This window comes from Capsicum annuum, chromosome 5 (assembly GCF_002878395.1).
Source record: "Capsicum annuum cultivar UCD-10X-F1 chromosome 5, UCD10Xv1.1, whole genome shotgun sequence".
Lineage (NCBI taxonomy): Eukaryota > Viridiplantae > Streptophyta > Magnoliopsida > Solanales > Solanaceae > Capsicum > Capsicum annuum.
This window is the reverse complement of record NC_061115.1, coordinates 1,458,504-1,479,118: the sequence shown is the minus strand read 5'-3', so window position 1 is coordinate 1,479,118 and position 20,615 is coordinate 1,458,504. Positions and strand designations below refer to the sequence as shown.

Sequence of the window (20,615 nt, the reverse complement as noted above, 5' to 3'; positions counted from 1 at the left end):
TAAAATTTGACTAATTTTGATTCACGCCGAATAGAATTCATTCTCAAGTAGCATTTTCTATATGACGAGTAACAATCTAATGTTGTACACTTTTCATAATTTACCATTTATTTCTTTTTTTTTTTTTTAGTGTTTATTGTTACTTTATTTTTATTATTTATGTTTGATGATCTGTAAATTGGGTGGCCAACATAACTCAAGAATAGACAAATCAACTAACTCAAAGAGATTTATTAAACGTAATTGGTAAAGTTACTCCTCGTTCATAATGAGAGCTTTTATTTAATATTTTTAACTTTTTGGCTATTCTTTAAATAGTTAAATTTGTGCACAAATTTATGAATTAGGAAACTAAGGTTAAAATTGAATCAGAGTCTTTACGTTATTAATAAAGTTAGTCATCCTCATGCATAACGAGAGCTTTTATTTGATGATCCCATCCTGTCTTTTTGTAATTTTTTGGCTATTCTTTAAATAGTTATATTTGTGCACAATTTATGAATTAGGTAAATAAGGTTAAAATTGAATCAGAGTCTTGACGTAATTGATAAAGTTACTACTCGTGCATATCGAGAGCTTTTATTTGATGATCCCATCTTGTCTTATTTGTAACTGTTTGGCTATTCTTTAAATAATTATATTTGTGCACAATTTATGAATTAGGAAACTAAGGTTAAAATTGAATCAGAATCTTGACGTAATTGATAAAAAATTTCGCTTCATGAGAGTAAAATTTACTAATCTTCGAAGATAATTTAATTAAATTAATTCAATATTCTAACTTCGACTTTTAGACTTTCGAAAATTAGACGAAAATAATATTATAACAATTTTTCTCGTATCTCAAAATATCGATCAAAATCTATACGTTTTGACTCTCGAAAAGCAAAATGTTACAGATAAACGTTAATGGAGGGATGGGGTAGAATGTTGGGCTGAACCCAAAGAAGCATACTGGACCTTATATGTAGGCCCATTTCATAGCCTGTAATCAACAACATAAATCCCGACAGTTTGAAGCTTAATTACGAAAAATCCCGACATTTTGCATAACTACTGAAAATATCGATTTTGGATATTTCAAGATACATAATAAGCTCCTGTTATATCCAACGAAGATCACTTTTTTTTTTTCCTTCGTAAAGATACATAATTAGCTCTCGATACATAATTAGTTGAGATTTTTGTAATTACTTTGCAAGGGTGGCGATTTGTGTTAGTACGGTAAATTAAGGTGTATGTTTATGTCCATGAACTTTTCGAAATACGATTGACGAAAACCAGTAATCTCTCATGCTATGGCAAAATCAAATCATCGAGAGCGTGGACAATATAAGATACAAGATAAGGGTCCAACGTCAACTAAAACCGAGATGAGCCTGTTACTGATACCATGTAAAGAAATGAACGTCGAACATGACTCAACCCTAAAAACTAGCACATCGGACAAAGATTGTCCCGAGATCATATACAACAACATACCCAGTGTATTCCTAGAAAGCAGTCTCGGGGAGGATAAAATATACGCAGTCCATACCACGACCTCAGATAAAGTAGAGAGACTGTTTTCCATAGACCTCCGGCTAGGGACAAATAACAGTATAACAAATAGAAAATACAAAAAGACAATACAAACGCTAGATAATAAAAGAAACAAGACAGCCACAAGGTGATACTACAAACTATCTATTCAAAATCATAGATATCACTAAAGCACTATGAACAAGAAACACCGGACGCAGATACAAACTAAGCGCTCATCCCTACTGATGTGGAAACTCCACAATGTTCATGGTTTAGACACACACACATTATGTAACATGTACTCTAGGAGAGCAAAATAGATCACCACTTACACAGACGGAAGAAATCACCTAGTGTTTTTTCTTCGTCGGGGATTTGAAGCCCCGGTCAACGAAGCGAAAGAGTTCATTTTGTTACCTTTATAACAAAATTTATATTTGCACTGTACAATGACTAGTATAGCTATGTCTATTGTGAACAAGTCACTTCAGTATGCAGTTAATTTCACTGATGATCAACATCATGAGGTCTCAAATGGACAAGGTCTCCCTTAAATGAATGGTGGAGAGGGCGGGATCGCCGGAAACTGTATATATCTTCAATCTGGATGACGTTTGGCTCAGCAGGATCGACTTTCCCCGACTTGAATTCGGAAGAATGTGAGCTTCCGAAGACTTGTAAGCTTAATGACTTTCTTTTAGGAGCGCCAGCGTTCACATATTCATTAAAGAAATCGATCAGGTCCGTTTTTGTTATCTGCTTCAATGCTGCAACCTGATTCGTGAATGTTACAAATAAGAGAGAAGATCAAGTTTCAGGGGACAATGAGCCATGGTACCTTTAACTTGTATACTCAGCATTTCAGCTATGTTGCTCGGACTCTTCAAAAATGTCAGCTGGTGCATGTTGGATTCACCAAAAGTAGTGTATTTTTGGAGAATCCGACACGGGTGGGGCATCAAAAGTGAAGAGTCAGTGCAACTTAGCATTTCAGAAATCTAGAATATTTTTTATAATTGTGGCATTCGGGCCAACTTACGTGCACCTTGACTATCCACCAGCACCTTATACCTCCAACTTATGTTGCTCGGACTCTTCAGAAATGTCATCGGGTACGTGTCGAAGTAGTGTATATTTGGAGGATCCGACACGGGTACGACAACTTTTTTGGAGAGTCCGACCAACTTAGCGGCTCCAACCAACAGAGGTACCGGTAATTCTTCCCCCAAAGCATAGGTAGATGGGAAGAAAATCAAGAAATATATTCCCTCAAGGAGTCAACATCTCGTACGCAGGACTTGGATGAGTACTTTCTTCCTTCATACACTCTAGTTTGACCGAAACGTGCCAAACACCCACTACCCATGCCAATAATCCTTCCCCTCCCGAGAAAGGAGAAGACGGAGGATAATCTACTTTAACCTATCAATTCAATTCGCGGAAATAAAAACTGGCTCGATATGAATAAGGAAAGCTCATACCTCATTTTCAATTCTATCAAATCTGTAGGTGCCAGCAGATATTTCCCACCAGAAAAAATTAGTCTCCTCCGATAAGCTTTTAAACTTCTCGAGCTTAATATCAATAAGAGCATTGACTTTTTTCTGCATCGTATACAATAATATCAAAATCTTAGTAGACGAGGCGGAATTTTTGAGACTGCAGACAAGTGGAAATAATCAATAAGCTTCACATCATCCTAATATATTATTCAGCACCATCAAAGCTTAATATGAGAAAAAAATTATCCAGATTTTGTTTTTGCCTTCCGGAAATTCAAAAATGGTATCAATTCCGAAAGAAAATCTTGAAAGGAGATTCAATAATTGACCTTGAACTCATCATCTGACATGTCGAGAAGCTGAGTTTCCAACAGCTTGAGAAATGCCTGGAACCGCGACTCGATATATCTAGGATCCTGTATTATGGCTAACCATTAGTCTCTCGTACTGAAGTAAAGGGATTTTTATAATCTTTCTTTGTTGGCTTACACAGATATGCAATGACGTATTTACTGTTTACCTTGACTGAGGATTGAACTATAAGCTGCAGTCCACGAACACCAGCATCGCTCCTACAGATCACATTACATTGCTTTCAGCGGTGAAAGATAATTGAACACATGTTTCCCAAGGGTAAATACATTCATAGAGAATTTAAATGAGAAGGGTTGGCATACGTCCGTGAAAGTGATGTTATGTATCCAAGCTGCTCAACAGATCTAAGCTGGTCGAAAGCTGGTTGTTTAGCTATCAGAACAAATAGTTGCAGTTTTACATTCTCGATGTATTCATCTGGATGCACCTGCATGTATTCATCTAGTTTTGATCATTCAATTCTTGCTTTTTCTCTTTAACTGTTCTAACAATACTTGTTCCGGACAAGTAGGAGTTTACTGCTAAACAAAAGGGAAAACCCCAAGGGTGTGGCCTAGTGGTTCAATGAAGTTGGGTTGAGCACCATGAGGTCTCAGGTCCAATTCCTGGAAGAGACAAACACTAGGTGACTTATTCCCATGTGTTCTAGCCTTGGTCGACAGAGTTACCTGGTACTTGTTGCTGGTGGGAGGTGGCAGGTATCCCGTGGAATTAGTCGAGGTGCGTGCACGCTGGCCCGGACACCACGGTTATCAAAAAAAAAAAGTAGTGGTAAGGTATGTGTACATCCTACCCTCCATAAACCCCACATTTGGAATTACACTGGGTATGTTGTTATTAGTGGTATAAAAGAAAACTTTGCAGAAAAAAGTGACTTCACCCATGGGGCGTCCAATCATATAGATGGTACTACTACAAAAATGCCAAGAAGAGAATAATAACAAAAGTTGTATCTTGTATGTACCTGAATGTAATGGACCAGAGCAGAATTTTCATCACATGAATTAAGGCCCTCTGCAGCATAGACGTAATTCACGCTCTCTTCAAGATTTATGATTCTACTTGACAGATGCTCAGACGCAAATAGGGCTCGGGACAGAGGCTTGGTACCCTTGTACAGGGCATCTTCAACGTACTGGATCATTGAAACCGCTTCCTTTGAGTCTATGTTTCCTGCAAAGGGATAACCAAAATGGTGAATATGTCACACAGCTGACGAAAATCCTAGAGAAGTCTAGTAGGGAAGGGAAAAAAAACCTCTAGTAGGGAAGGAAAAAAAAACCTGCTATGTAGCACTCCAGAAATGTCCTCGATAGCAGCAGAGGATAAAATTTAACAAGGTCATCGACTTCAAGATTAGTAAGAACTTCCCGTTCGTCATCCCATGACCATGAGTGTTCCCTAAGTATTAATGAGTAGTAGTACAAAGCTTGCTCGTATGGCTGTTGAAACTTGATGTTTTGATATTGCTTCGAGTACAATTCCTTCATAAGATTAAAAAGGAGTACGTGAGAAGGAATTATCAGGCCACGGCTTTGGATTCAAAATGTTAGCTAATGGCAATCACAATTGTCACATTTTCCTTTCTTTCTCTTATTTTACTCTACGTTTAATATTCCTGGACTTACAATAAGGCATACGGGGTTAACTAAATCGTTTGTCATGACAGTACACTAAAATTATTGAAAGCAATACTGGCTGGGCCATGTAGCGGTTCAATAATTCAGCTGCAGTCACACGGATCAGAAATACAGTTAATATAGCTCCAACTTGGCGTTTCTTTAATATGCAAACAGACAACAAAATTAATTAAATGGGAAATAATTTCTGGCAAACCAGCCAAAAATGCAAACGGTATTGTCCGAGACATATTTGCACCAAGCAAGCCAAGAATCACTCTTTGATGTAAGTGTTGAGAATACAAGCTGAATGTTCTTAATAGAGTTCAAGTTCCTCGAATCAAACTTGAAGATGTCGTACATATCTTAAGCTGACCTAGATCCTTAGAATAAAATGTAACTATGAGGCACAATATTTGAAGCAGACCTAGATATAGCATGCTTGTGAACTTCGTACAGGACCAATGTATTCACATAAAATTAGATGCAGCAATTACCATCAAACGATCTGGTCTTCAATCTTTGTATCAACTTGAACAATAAGACTTGAAACAATGCTGTCAGGGATGACAACTTACCTTGATAACAACGAATCTGTCAGGCTCAACTTTGAAATTGGTAATCTTATCAATAACTTTTTCTAGTAAGATCCTCATTTTATGATTATATCCAGACACAGTAACCTGAAAGGGAAGCAAATCAAAATGGGAGAGTACAATGATTACGATGTCTAAAAAGTGATTGCACATGGAATAGGAAAAAATGACAATAATTTTAAGCCGGATGAGCATAATGTTTTCCCAAAGTGCAACCAAGGAAAACACTCTGACAATATTCCAACCAAATAATCAAGTTTTTCTTTAAATTGAAAACACAGAAGTTGGGAGAGAGTTTTGTGAAGATTAACTCTGGTAAATTGTATTTATTGCTTTAGAGGATTCCATTCACGATGACAATGCATGTACAAGATAGATACCTCAAAACCACTACAGTGAGCACTTATCCAATAATTGAGACCAGCAAGCTCGGCATCGTAGGCTGAAAGATGCAACATAGATTAGTCGACTTAAGCGGAATATCCAGTGAATTAATTGATCAGTATTTCAACTGTCAAAATGTCCTTGCATATTTTTTTGAAAGGTAAACGTATATAGAAACATGATATCTTAATCTTTGATACTTGCCATATTCATTTAGATAGTCCTTCAGCAACGATACAAAAATGGAGGTAAGAACAGCTGATTCAGGAGAACTTTTAGATTGGGGACAGGTGAAATATATTATACAGTGTCCCTTTGGCATGGAGAATAATGTATCTGGCTTGTACCATAACCTTGAATGAGGGGATTTCCTTAACAACGCCGGAAAATTCATCTGTATTAAAGGGCAAAACATTTCAGGAATTTAATAAAGTGAAAGTGTGTGAAATGAGGTTTAGTTGTAAGTAATACCTTGTTCGAGACAGTTTTAATGGACAAATCGGTAGGAATAAACATATTAGGGACAGGTAGATGCAAATTTCCATCAGGAGCCTTCTCCATCCATTGCTGTAACATTCAGAGAAGTGTTGTCATTCTAGTAAATACTGACTTAAGCAATATTAAGATGGTATATCTTCATCAAATCAAAAGCATCAGTATTTACAGATACCGACTGCGCACCTCAATCGTGGAGCTTGTTATTTTCTCTACTGAATATGCAGTCCCATACCAAGGCTCCGTTGAGTCTGTATTACCCTCAAATTTTGTTGAAACCCAAATGATTCTGTTGGAAAGACTTTTTTGTGAGAGGTACTACCAAAAGATTTAGCTACAATGTAATGATATATGACACCATCATAGTTCAGTAACATACTATTTATGCAAGATACATGTTGAACACACAATCTGACTAAGCCGGAAGTTCTAAATCTCTGTATTTTTATTTAATCCGTATTATCCAGAAACTTCTTTTATTGTAAGGATTAGACTTTGAAATCATCGAGAAGACGAGTAATGCAAGAATCCCGTTTGCATAAAGAATAGTTAAAAAAGATATAGTTGTCTACGTGAAGGCATACTCACCTGACATTTTGTGGTGTGAGATCATTTAGGACTGCTTCAATAATTTCTGGACTGAACCTTGAAGGTAAAGATGACCCAACCAACCAGTCAATTGGCGGGTAAAACTGAAAAAAATGATTCAAATATATGCATTTGTTAGTCATCGAAAAAACAAATCAATATTAGAATGGCAAACTGGTGTCTAAAATGTATTTATAATGTGTACACCTAACCACAATCATATCAAGTTTTCTCAACTATCTATACTATGAGAATAAGAGAAAGACTGAGAGAATGTGTGAAGACAAATGTCTTAAGCCTGAAAGCTGTTGTGATGAAGACAAGAACCAACTTCCCAATCAGAGGGGTGTTGTTGTTATAGTTTCAGGCAACCTCCCGGTTTGACGATTAACATTTGCAAGTGCAGACTCTTTCCTGTGGAAGAGATTAAGGAAGTGGAGGACATGATAAGGGTGTTACCAGGAAAAAGACTGTGATCTTCCAGCTACATACCGGAGACAACCACTGGGGGCCGCTCATGAAGATGACACAAATGAAACCTTCTTGTCGATGTTGGAGACAAGGTTCAGTAGGAAACTATCTGTCAGAAGAAGGAAAGATAACCCTAATCAAGTACTCTCTAATTTATTAACCTACCTTATGCCTTTCTTCACTAAAACGACAACAAAAATAGATGAGAAAGCCCCCTTTCTATTTTCATATGATTTTGTGTACTACAGTGGTTCTGAATTCCTGAATTTTCTGTGGGGCGGAAAGGAAGAGATTTATCTACATTGTCATAATTAGAGCAGGTTACTTTCTATTTGAATATGGAGAAATTGGGAGTTAAAGAGCTCTAGGTGTACTGGCATATGAACTTCGTATGAAACTGCTTTATGCAAACAAATCATGAGAGGATGGAGGAAATTCTCAAAGCACATAGAATCTAACGTAGAAGGGGGAGAGAAGAGTACATTTGGAGATAACATCGGTAAGGACATAGGCTATGCAGACTACTTTCCAGAAGCTTTTCGTCATTTCCACCACCACCACCAATATACCCAATGTAATCCCAAAAGTGGGGTCTAGGGAGGGTAGGATGTACGCAGACCTTACTCCTACTTTGTGGGTAGAAAGGTTGTTTCCGATAGACAAAGTACTTGATGTAGGCAGTGGGATTCGAACTGTTGACCTCTTAGTCATTTCTACCATGAAGGAAAAAAAGAATGGTTAGGGAAGTGGTAAAATGGAAGCAGTACAATCTCCAGAGTCAACAGAAACTTTTGGGATTGACGATCATAAGGAGTTCAAGAGAAGGAGATAGCTGAGTTGTCGTAAAAGCTTATTCTGCTATATGATACGTGAAAAAAGAAACTAACATTCAACTCAAAGCCTTAAAAGCAACGAGTGGAGTGACACAATACTTTTATAAGCATTGTATATCTTATATGGACTTTATATAGCTCAAAACCCTCCAGCACCTGTAATCCAAATTTAAGATTCACACACGGATTTTAGCAAAGACCTATGAGTGATAGAACAGGCATTCCAGAAATTGACTCCAATAACATGAACTGTTAATTGATGATCCAACAAAAAACCTTATGGGAGGAGTGACCCAAAACCTTGCTAAATCCCTTTGAATGCCCGTGCATATCCAATGTGGGATTTCATTTAAATCAACATTATAAGCTGGAAAGTAGTAACAAGGTCTTTTTTTCCCGAGAATGGTAACAAAATATTCATCAGCACAAAGTTTGAGCTGGCAGCTATATTCACATGGCAATACAATCAGCAAGGAAATTTCACCGTCAAGCTTTTTGACAATGACATATTGAGGGAAAGAAAACAATTCCCGTCTGCATGTTGAATTTCTAAAGCTCCAAGGAAGTTAAGCTTCTAGTTTGCATTTTGAATTTCTAAAGCTCCAAGGAAGTTAAGCTTTAATAAGGACAAACTGTAGAAGATTTGAATATAAAAAAAATTACTTATAGCACTTGATATTTCCTACGTACAGCAATGGAAGCATGCCCATCATTTGAGCGTTCAACATTTAACATCTACTATATTAGGAGTATGATATGTGAAATTGTAAATAACCTACACTTCTAGAGCTATTTCGGTCCTACCATTCTGGGACCTTTTTTGTCAGTAAGATATTGTTTGCATGAAGGAAAACAATAAGATAAAAAGAATCAATGAGTATGTCAAAAGCGTCCATATAAGTGAATTAACACTAAATGCAGGAATATAATTGTGAATGTACCTGCATGTTCGATGCAACATATACCACATAGCCGATGGGAGAACCCTTGTCTTGATAATGGAAATTAGTTTCAGACAAAGCAGAAAGCTGCATGTTTAGAATATATGTGAGCTGCAAACTTTGACAAAAGAATGAACATTTAATTTTACTAGGAAGCATGGTGTGCTTATGAACTTAAATGGAGGAATTACTAAAATATGACTGTTTACACAGGTTGTCAATCTATGGCAACCATCATTCATCCTCTAGTCCTGAGATTGGCTACGAGAAACTCACATAAGTGAGTTCATTCTACACCAGAACCAGAAGTACACATTTTTTGACAATACCTAAGATTTACATATGATATGGGTTCACTTTTTCCATCAAAGTATCTGTGATTTTTTTTCCTATTCGAACTGCCCAAAATATACGTAAAAGTATTTTCTCCAATTTTGTCTCTAAATTTCCTTGGTCCCTATCCCTGCTAGCTGATCATCAAGCTTGCTTCAGATTCCCAGCAATCACCCACTGAACCCTATATATATTCAGATAGCATGCCCGTAAAAACTTCAAACAAGGTAGGTCTTAAAGATTCAGTAGAATCTTACAGAATCAACTCCTACTACATCAAGTAAATCCTCTCCTTCTGTAGATTCTATGTGTTATCATGCTCTCTTTATATTTATATTGGGAACAAAAGTTAATCATGACACGACACGTTGACTCTGTGATTCTTTTGTTCCAACACATTTACTTTGGGATGCACTTAAAAGTGAAGCCAATTTTTAGGAACATTCGCGGACTGAGTTAGAGGAAGAGGCAGAGATCACTAAGGAAATTAAGTCTTGCTATGTCCATTTTCTATGTTTTATCAATAAATCTTCCTCTAACCTTGAAGGTATATAGTTCTGCAGTAAACAACAATAATCACTTTGGTGTTTGCTACAAAGTTAAGTGCGACAACCTCATCATATATCCATTTGCAGGCACCAGCTTGTCGCAGAAGGCCAATATATTTGAACACCAGTCCCACTACATCCTCAAAATGGTCTGAAATGTTATCGAGACATGGAAGTCAGTGAAGTAAACTTCCCGATAGAAGATAAATTCCAGAAACAATATAGAAAAAATGGAGGGTTAAGGAAAACACATTTCCATTAATTTCCTGTGGGTGGAAGAACTAACCATGCCCGGCATCAGTCAGACTAATATAAACTTCAAAAAAAGAGAAGTGATGACCACCACTTGACTCTCCAGCCCATAAGCTTGTTGCCCAAGCTGCAAGGATTTGCAAAGATAAATTGCAATAAGTACTTGGAAACAGGGTATGAATCAACCGGGTTATTGAGACTTATTCTCATCAATAATGGGAGAGATATTGTGATATGCAATAGAGAATAATCACTTACTAAAAATGATATTCAATAGAGAACTATCGTACAGAATACCTCTGGACGTATGGGCTAGGGGAGGAAGCTTTTTGAAACCATGGAGGAGGTTATGAGATTTAGAAATAAATGCAGCAAGGAAAGAGGTAATGAATAAGCAGGGTTAAAAACAAACAGGCTTTTACAATATAGAGCTGAGTCCTCACAACTAACAAGAAAATTCCAAGTTCAACATGTGCCTACTTCCAAGAGTAATAGAGAGAGGGTGGACTATCGGACGTAATTAACCGTACATCAATCCTCTAGATACTTATCATGGTAGATAAAAAGCATTCTCGTTCTTTAGAGCATTAGTTATTGTTGATGGCATACTATATGCAGCCTCCCTGCAAGGTTACTTTTGATAGCATTGATGACAATATCTCAACCACTCAAAAGATTTGTGTAAATGAAATACTTATGATTGAACTCAAGGGTTCCATAAGTGCCTCATAACAAATGGCTGGTGGAATAGATCTAACGATTATGTTGAGAACTCACCTAACTTCTTCAAGATATAAAACAAGGATCCTTCCCCTTCATGTCCAATCAAGTGGCTCAAATAGTTTGAAGGCGCTTCCTTGTAGTAAGTTAAGTCTGGAATTATTGGCCACAAGAGCCTCAACCTATGACCTTGTTTTATTGGAACAGCTCTGACTAGTATCTGTGTAGCAAAAGTAAAATATCATCCGCATCAGACGACAATGTCTTTGTAATAAAGAACAGAATACAATAGAAGAGAGAAGAATGTAGATTATTAGCTCATTTCTGCCAATAAAAATGGGAAGCTTCAACCACTGCTAGAAATTTGATATGATTTCATACTTCATCAATAAGACTTCTCCTTGAGATTAAGGAATATCACGTCAGAATATACATAATATGTCAACTCAGGGACAAGTATATACTATGACGATTGAGTAATTTGTTATGCATAGGTGACATCTTATTGCATCTCAAGTACATGGACTCAAGGAAAGGACTCACAGTTTCTTTCGTGAGTTGTCCACCAAAGCCAATTAAGCTAAATCTCGAAAGATGATAAGTAGTGGTAGGAAACAGCCAGAAATTTAGCTCTCTTCTATGAAGGTAGGGTGCAGAATAGGAAAAACCATTCATTTCTCACAAATTCCAAAATCTATCTGATAAATCATAAGCCCAGTAAAATTTATCAATCTTAAGTTCAAGTGACCCCATATCATAAACACTTTCTCCCTTCCTTGTCTTGCCGCTAATCATTGTACCATAAAAAGAACACCTTCCAATCCAGCTAACACAAATGAGGCAAGAGAAAAGAGATCCGCTAGAACATAGCCCTTCTGTGTCAAATATATAACCCATACACCTATTTGAGCACCTGAAGATGTTCTGATTTGCAAGGCTGATCAGTAACAGGAGAGTAACTTCTATTGGTATTTGGAACTTCTTGGAATATGCTCTGCACCAGTGTCTGAGCTTTATCAAGGCAATCTGAGTGTTTTAATAGGGAAAATTAGTATAGATAGTATTCCATAATAACAATTTATAGGGAAGAAAAGAGAAATCAACCGACTACCTTTTGCATAAACAACCAAATGCATTAAGTTGGCTGAATAATTTTCGTCATAAAATTTGAGAAGCTCCTCCCTTGTATTCACCCCTCTTGCTTTTGGTTGCACCTCCAAAGTATCCCAATTGCCTGTGCAAGAGTCAAATGTAAAAAAGAAACAAAGAGCAACAGAGATACTGTAATTTCTTGTTCTCTCAAATACAGAAAAGTAATATCGGGAAAGGTATTCGGTTGTTCGGAAGAGAAACAGAGAACAGGAGGGAGTTCGTAATGCTTGTTCAGTTGGCCACACAAGCAGTTCAATATCGATGAGAACAAAATAGGTGCCGGAGTAGCGAAATAATTTTGTATAACCAAAATAATGAATTAACTGAAACAAAGGAGTGAAATTTTCAACTGAAAGAAACCTATTCACAAAAGATTACACTAAGATGGAGCTGTTAGCTGTACAACCTAACCCAAAAGTTTAGTTCCTTTTAGTTATGTGGGGAACTAATGAAATCTAACAATGATTCAGCCTCATTTACATATTCCTTTCTAAATCAAAGAGAAAGCAAAAGTATATAATTGAGCTTCATCTTCAAAGTGGTCAGTTTTTCCCCGTTACATACACAAAATCATCAACTTCATAATGTGCAAAGATCATGTAACACCAGTGATGTCAACAGAATGTATTATTACAAATAAAAATTAGGAGACTCTCTATCTTTTGGTGTTTGAAAGTCAAGTGCTAGCCTTCAAATAGTTCAATGGTATGGAAAAGGATCAGTACTCATCCCTATACAACAAAAAAATAGCCAGTGTAATCCCACAAGTGGGGTCTGGGGTTGGGGAGGTTAGAGTGTACGCAGACCTTACCCCTAGCTTGGGAGGTAGAGAGACTGTTTCCAATAGATCCTCGTCTCGTGAACGAGTATATCAAAGCATACCGGAAAAAAAATAACTAAAGTGAAGGGATCAAGAAGTACTCATCTTTATGAAAGAAAAACTTCCTATATTGTTATTTTTTTTATGACCAAGTAAAAGTATTTTCATTCATAAATATGACCACAACTGCCGTATACAAGAGATGTAGCAAAAAGTAGAGGATATACAAACACGATATGATTCTCTACAAACTTCAGCCAGTCGTCTATACAACAAGGAACTTTCTAAGTGCACCGAAAGAAAATAGGGAAACGGAGACTACTCCGCAACCGAGAGAAACTCAACTCTACACCTTCAAAAGCTCTCCTATTTCTCTCACCAAACAACCCACACTAACGCTAGTGGAACCATATTCCATGCCCTTGGTCTTCTCCTTCTCACGCTCTTCCAACTGAATATCAACTCTCTCACAGTGTTTGGCATTGCCGAAGAAGTGCCAAACCACCCGCATATCCCACCATAACCTAATAATCAACCTGCAATGTAGTGGAAGATGATTCACGTCCTCACCAGCCTCCTTAACTAATGTAGTATCTTATACTATAGTAAAGCGGGGGAATAAGAGGTAGAGGGTCTACTAGTATTGAAAAAGAAAACCTTTTTTGTCAATAAAATCATTTATGCAAAAGAAAGGTTTAAGTAAAATTAGTAAAAGATACTCCGCCTTATCCGAAATCCAAAGATACTGTGTTTACATATATTTTTACAGCATTGATGTTCTGAAAAGGACAAATCAGCTAAAAGTGCAGCATTAGACACTGGACAAGTTAATTAAAAAGGGATTTAAGGTAAGCCAAAGTTAGATTGCAAGCCATGCAGTCAAATCAAATGGAAGACATTATACATCAAATAACAAACCTGTGCCGAATTTGTGGAATGGATGATCTTTAGAGCTCAGGTGTTTCTGAAGCTGCATGGAAAGTAATGCAAAAATGAAGGGTGATCTTTACTACAAAAATTTGGAAGTGCTAAACAACACAGCACTAGCAGCTATGTAACAAATGTAGAATCTCAAGATCCACAAGATTAGAGAGGGAAACAATCATAACATGGAAAAACAAGTTCAGAAATCAAAAGATCTTAGAACAATAGTTAGCATATCCTTATCGAGTACAAGGACAAGGTAATCCTATACATTGCAGCAGACCTAAAGTAAATAAATAAGAAAGTCCCTCACTAATAACTAAAGTTCTAGACGTGTGATCACACAATTCAACATAGTATCCGAGTAGGCAAGAGGTCCCGCACTCAATTCAATATTGTAGCGGAATATTTCTTAAACTAAATAAACAACAGTATCCCCTCTCTAATAGTTTATCTTTTAACTGATGAGGTCACACAGTGCGACTTCATCTATCTCCATCATCAAGGAATCATCACAAGTACCAAAGGAAGCCTAAAGCTGGCTTATAAATACCTGGTAAATTCTGTGACCATCAGATAATAGGTTGTTTTGGTTCTCTGAGATGATTCAGCAAGTCGCGACAGGCACAAGACAAGAAAGAGCAATCAGAACTGGTTAATATTTAAAGGACTGAATGCATCAACATGCATAAATTATGAAGCCTAACCAGAATCAACAGCTTTAATTTCCCTTGTTGTAGCATCAGGTGACATCAATGGTTTGACAAAAAACTGTGCAAATCTAAATAATGAAACATCGTAAGGCATTTCATAGATATTCTTTCAAAGATAATAAGGAGAAATTAAATCCATACCTGTCCAATGCTTCTTCAAAACAATCTGCATTTATGTCGAAGTAAAAGTTGGTGTGCTCCGAAGATGTATAAGCATTGGTGGAACCTCCGTGCTGAATCAATAATCAAGAATGGGAGGAAATTAAAATCTATAACTTATAAGACAGCTACCCGAAGAGAAGTTCATGCAAAACTCATTCATTTAGATGTAAACGCACTAGTCGCTTTTCTTTTTTCTTTTTATGAATAATTCTTCGTTGATTGTTTCAACTGACAATGAACGAGTATTCACATTATAGATTTTTAGTGCCCTGTTAGAGTGCCACATTGGTTGAGGGAATGGGTTGTTGTTTCTTTGTATAGTCCTGGATGGGTTGAGTTAGTGTCAAGGTTCATCTTCTTTACATGATATCAAGTCAAATCCATTCTTAGTCCTAATTTACCTAATACCTTTTTTGACAAGAAAATTTACCCAATACTGGGTCTGCATGTTAAAGTAGCATGATCTAATTCGAAAATTTCACCCAATTGAGCACGTCAATCATATTTTTTCACAGTAGCAGGATCACTATAACTGACGCCGCCACCAACCGTAGCAGCACCATCCACTAAAATTTGTCCCCTTTTTAATGCATTTACCCTGAGGAACCTGTCTGTCTATGCTCCAGATATCCAAAATGGGCATGCAGAGGTGTTAGAATCCCACATTAGTTCAGGGAATGAGTTGTTGTCTCTTCGTATGGTCTTGAGAGATCCTCATCTCATGATCTAGATTTTAATGCTGAGTAAGACCCAATTTTCATCTTCTTTAAATGTACAAACAATTGTTTTCATCACAACCACTCGGTTACCTCATTGCTAGGCATTCATAGACTCAAAACTGTCGAATAACATTTAAATATAAACAAGGGACTAGTTCGAGGAGGGTAAAGCTAGAACAGATAAGAAAGTGTAGTTCTCCAGAAGCAATTTGCTAATCTTTTCTAACACAACCAAAAGAGGAAAAAATATCATATTAAATGTAAAATGGGAAAAAGGAAGTTCATTTGTATCTGACCTCCTCTTAACACTTGATCTAATATCCAAATAAAGATAGGACATTATAGAAGATCATATATAAGTGACATTTTATTGAATACTGGAGATATAACTAGAGACTTACCGTCCGAATGAAACACATTCAGAACCAAGACAAAAGAGTTATAAGTGTGTCTCTAAAGCTAAATAAGGAAACAGACACCTAAAAGAGTAAATTAACAACTGCTACTACCAAGCGTCAATCTTAAACTACCTAGAAGAGTACATGGACGACATACTCACAATTCAATTTGTTCATCCTCCAATTTATTTACATCTCTTATTGAATCTAATGAAGAATGTAAGTGCTAAAAGTTACAATTGTTTATTTGAACTGTACAATTAACTACATCCAAAGCTAGTAATATTTTAAAGATAGTTACATATTCCCTAAATAAGTTATGTCTGGTCTAGGCCCCCGAGAAAGTGATCTTGTACCGCAATTAGAGAGGAAAATCACATGAAAAGCATGACTTTTACTGTCCATCCAACTCTGAGACAATTTAACAATTTATTATCTTTTTACAGTACATACGGATGTACATGCAGACTATATGTATTCAAGTTCATTGAAACCCTCCCCATAGGTTTCAAAAGCTTGACTGCATTAAATGATTCTGATACAAATCACTGTATGACACATTCCAACCGGCACAAACTCCAATAATTATTTAATTTCGTTTATTGGAAGTTCTAGTAATAAACAGTACCAGATTGGTACTGCCACAAATAGACTCCAACAGTTATTTAATAACTTCTTCTTCTACCACCATAATTGTAGTAAATTTTCCATTCTCAACAAACTGTGTGCATCTCCTAAAAAAATAGAAGTAATCACAGCTCGTAGTGTATTACATAAATCATCTATAACCTCCTAGTCCGCGTAGTTGTCTATTCATTCTCTCAATCTCTTCACTTATTGGGGCTCAGCTGCCATATCAAAAACAAGAGAAGAGATTGCCGCAATGCATTAGACCAGTGCCTTATGCTACTTCTTTATTTTTGGCACAACTTACACCACAAACTCCGGTAGATAGTTTATAGAATACACATAATACTTTCTTCCAATGCGAAACAATATTCCATACTAACATTCTGTTGAGAATTATTGAGCATAATTGCTTGCTCACAACTTGAATTTTATTATTGCAAAGTAAAGACCCACTTCGGCCTTATAATTCTTACTTATGTTGCTTGGATTCTCATAAAATGTTGTTGCATTATGTTGGATCCTCCAAAAATACACTACTTTTGGAGGATTTGACACGCACCCGTCAACATTTTTGAACATCCAGGGCAACATAAATTCCTACACTCAATCTCGAGCAACTCTCTTTGTTGCTCTCTGTTATTTTTCTCTTGATCGTTCACTTTTTGCTTGCTTGCTGGAGCACTCACTCTTTACATGCGCTCAATTTATTTGAACACAAACACATCTCAAATGAACCACCTCTATTTATAGGTAGTGACGAAAGAATCTAGCTAAGAGTAATACTACTCTATTCGAAAGTTTCCAACTACTTATTTCTAGCATTACGCTTTCAAGAATATTTCTAGAACACTCATTCTAGCGATATTCCTTCATTTCTTTAAACCTTTGAATATTTTAGATTCTTCTTTGACGTGTCTTGGATATTAAGTTGGCGATAACTTTTCAACACATTCTAACCTTCCCCTTAAATTTCGGGGTGGAGAAGTCACGTTGAATTAACAAATTAACGACTAAAGCATATGCAAATAGTTAAACTACCACCATGTGTCACCGTCAAGGCTTAATAAAAGAACCCCTGAAAACGATCAAAATGTACCCCTAATATAAAAAATAAGGACATAAACAATAATCATCTCTCAATAGTCCTGAAGAGCAGAAGATTGCGAGGATAAGCAAGTACACAAAAGTATATCATAATTGCCAATAAGATAAAAGAATCATACCTGGGTGATGTACTTTGAGTAACTATTCTCCACGGGATACTTCTCACTTGCATAAAACAGCATATGTTCTGCAGTTTAACACATTAAGATTCAGTGTGCACTTTTACCTCAAGGAAGAAAGTGAAACTGAAATCGCAAACAGTAGAACGGAATGCCTTGCAAAGAGTGCAATTAACTCGCAAAAATGAAGAAACAAGATCGTGAAATTAACCAAAACCACACCAGATGCTCATTAAGAGAAGTTAAAATTCCCACCCTCCAAGAAACCAACACCATCCAGGCTGGCAGAATACTGATGCATAACACAAAAGCTACAACAACGACAACACACCCAGTGTAATATCTAGTTCTGCGGAATTCTGGGGAACGTATAGTGTACGCAAACCTTACCCCTAACTCAGAGGTAGAGAAGTTGTTTCCGATAAGACACTTGGCTCAAGAAGAACAGTCCAAAGCAGTCCAGAAAGAGATAAACAGAAGAGAAAACATCACAAGACATACTGAATAGTCACTACAGAAAACTAATACAATAATATAAGTGCAAGAAACATCATACAGTAACAAAAATTGAAAGGCAAGAAGCTATAGGAGCAAAACTACGATGGTTTTGTTCAAAATTCTAAGTTCAACTCATTCATAATTGATAGTATTAAATAAAAACCACGTACGACACTAGGTGATTCCTTGGTGTAGACTTACCTAGTACCTATGCTGGTGGGAGGTAGTAGGTATACATGGATAGTCAAGTAGCACGCAAGCTAGTTCGAACACCACAGTCATAGAAAAAGAAGGGCATCCTGGTGCACTAAAGCTCCCGCTATGCATGGGGTCCAGGGAAGGGCCGGATCACGAGAATCTATTGTATGCAACCTTAACCTACATTTCTGCAAGAGGGTGTTTCCACGGCTTGAACCTGTGACCTCCTAGTCACGTGGAAGCAACTTTACTAGTTACACCATAAATAAAAATAAAAAGCAGCAGTGTCTAGAGTTGCTACAAGACCTAGAGTCAATGCACTAGCTTACTTACCAAGAAAATGAGCAAGGCCTTCAAGACCCTTAGGATCACTGTAATATCCCACAGGCACATCCATGGAAGCAGCACACTGATCCAACAACAAAAAAAAATACATTTATATAAGAACCCAACAACATAAAAAAAAACATTTATACAGAACCCAACAACAACAACAAACCCTGATAGGAGTGACCCTACCAATCAATAAATAATGGAGTAACAAAATAGCAAATAGTAGCATAACATTAAGTAAAACAAAACAACAAGATAGTCAAGGTACAAGGAATGAACTCATATTAGCAGATATCGAAGGACAAGAAACTACAGGAGCAGGAAGAACCCAACAACAACATACTTAGTGTTGTCCCACAATATGTGGTCCAGGTAGGATAAAGTATACTTAGACCTTACCCCTAGTTACGAGGTAGGAAGGTTACTTCCGATAGTAGAAGAATAGTTATTACAATTAACTAATATGATATTCGAGGTCCAAGGAATCAACTGATAGTAGCAGAAATCGAAGGACAAGAAACTACAGGAGCATTTACACAAAACAACAGAAACTACAATAAAACAAACACTAATTGAGATACAAGGAATCAACTGATAGCAGCAGCAACAACGAATCAACCGATAGCAGCAACAACAACAACATACCCAGTGTAGTTCCACAATGTGGGGTCCGGGGAGAGTACAGTATACGCAGACCTTACCAATCAACAGATAATAACAAAACAACAGGTAGTAGCATAACAGAAACTACAACAAAATAATTCAATAATCGAGGTACAAGGAATCAGCTGATAGCAACAACAACATATCCAGTGTAGTCCCACAATGTGGGGTCTGGGGAGAGTAGAGTATACGCAAACCTTACCAATCAACAGATAATAACAAACCAACAGATAGTATCATAACAGAAACTACAACAAAACACTAGATAATTGAGGTAAAAAGAATCAACTGATAGCAACAATAATAACAACAACATATGGTCCCACGCAGACCTTACCAATCAACAGATAATAACAAAACAACAAACAGTAGCATAACAGAAACTACAACAAAACAATACATAATCGAATAGTTCACAATAAATTCATGTAATTCCTAAAACACTTTCCTCAAAATAGTTCACAACCTGACCTTATCTGTTTCAGGATCACTAATAAGTAGCACTTCAAGAGAGTTCTGAAGAACAATTCTTCTATACTCCCTCTTATCTGAACGTGCCTTAAAAATCTCTACTGGTTCATCTACTCTACCCACAGCCATTTTCTCTCCAATATTCAACAACCCCAAATCCCAAATACCTCCAAACAAGTTCAAGAATCCAAAATGGGTATTTCAAGAATCACCAAGACATCAACTTTACTCAAAAAAAGTTCAAGAATCCAAAATGGGTATTTCAAGAATCACCAAAAAAATTTCAACTTTGGTCTAAAAAATGTGTTTTCTTGAAATTATAGAGAAACTTTCATGTTGTTGCATTGTTATATGGTGTATACAAGTGAGCCTACTAATGTTGAATAATGGCCATAAAGGAGGGAAATTGACAAGGGTCAATGCCTAGTCATCTTGTGTAAGTAAGGGCTCGTTAAGAGATAAATAATTTTGAAATAAAATTACTCATATTTGGTTTGATGTATTAGTTAGTATCGGGATTATTTATTTCA

At 36.6% G+C, this 20,615-nt stretch overlaps 1 protein-coding gene across 2 annotated transcripts; it reads right to left on the bottom strand.

The window, feature by feature from the left end:
• Positions 1-1,673: 1,673 nt before the first annotated feature.
• LOC107870071 (insulin-degrading enzyme-like 1, peroxisomal) lies at positions 1,674-20,532 on the bottom strand. 2 transcript variants are annotated; one of them, XM_016716468.2, is made up of 26 exons: positions 20,086-20,532; positions 18,952-19,027; positions 17,923-17,990; positions 14,932-15,023; positions 14,785-14,858; positions 14,631-14,674; positions 14,072-14,123; positions 12,293-12,415; positions 12,095-12,207; positions 11,239-11,401; positions 10,496-10,588; positions 10,275-10,360; positions 9,329-9,415; positions 7,084-7,187; positions 6,682-6,784; positions 6,472-6,567; positions 6,205-6,394; positions 5,997-6,058; positions 5,599-5,703; positions 4,684-4,885; positions 4,366-4,574; positions 3,704-3,828; positions 3,547-3,598; positions 3,356-3,442; positions 3,006-3,128; positions 1,674-2,298 (listed from the first exon to the last, which is right to left on the bottom strand). In XM_016716468.2, the coding sequence occupies exons 1-26, from the start codon at positions 20,212-20,214 to the stop codon at positions 2,029-2,031; spliced, it is 2,928 nt and encodes a 975-aa protein (XP_016571954.2). In that variant the 5' UTR covers positions 20,215-20,532; the 3' UTR covers positions 1,674-2,028. The 2 variants fall into 2 exon arrangements, with proteins under 2 accessions (XP_016571954.2, XP_016571956.2); XM_016716470.2 differs by lacking the exon at positions 20,086-20,532 and adding an exon at positions 18,622-18,845 and having other exon boundaries at positions 18,952-19,033.
• Positions 20,533-20,615: the final 83 nt, after the last annotated feature.

What these genes read in the sequence shown, in the direction of transcription:
- LOC107870071 (XM_016716468.2), bottom strand. Translation starts at nt 20,214, where the DNA reads ATGGCTGTGGGTAGAGTAGATGAACCAGTAGAGATTTTTAAGGCACGT. An exon ending in TTTGGTTGTTTATGCAAAAG is followed by an intron (nt 12,208 to 12,292) that starts GTAGTCGGTTGA and finishes TAAAACACTCAG; the next exon opens with ATTGCCTTGATAAAGCTCAG. An exon ending in TAGTTCAATCCTCAGTCAAG is followed by an intron (nt 3,443 to 3,546) that starts GTAAACAGTAAA and finishes GCCATAATACAG; the next exon opens with GATCCTAGATATATCGAGTC.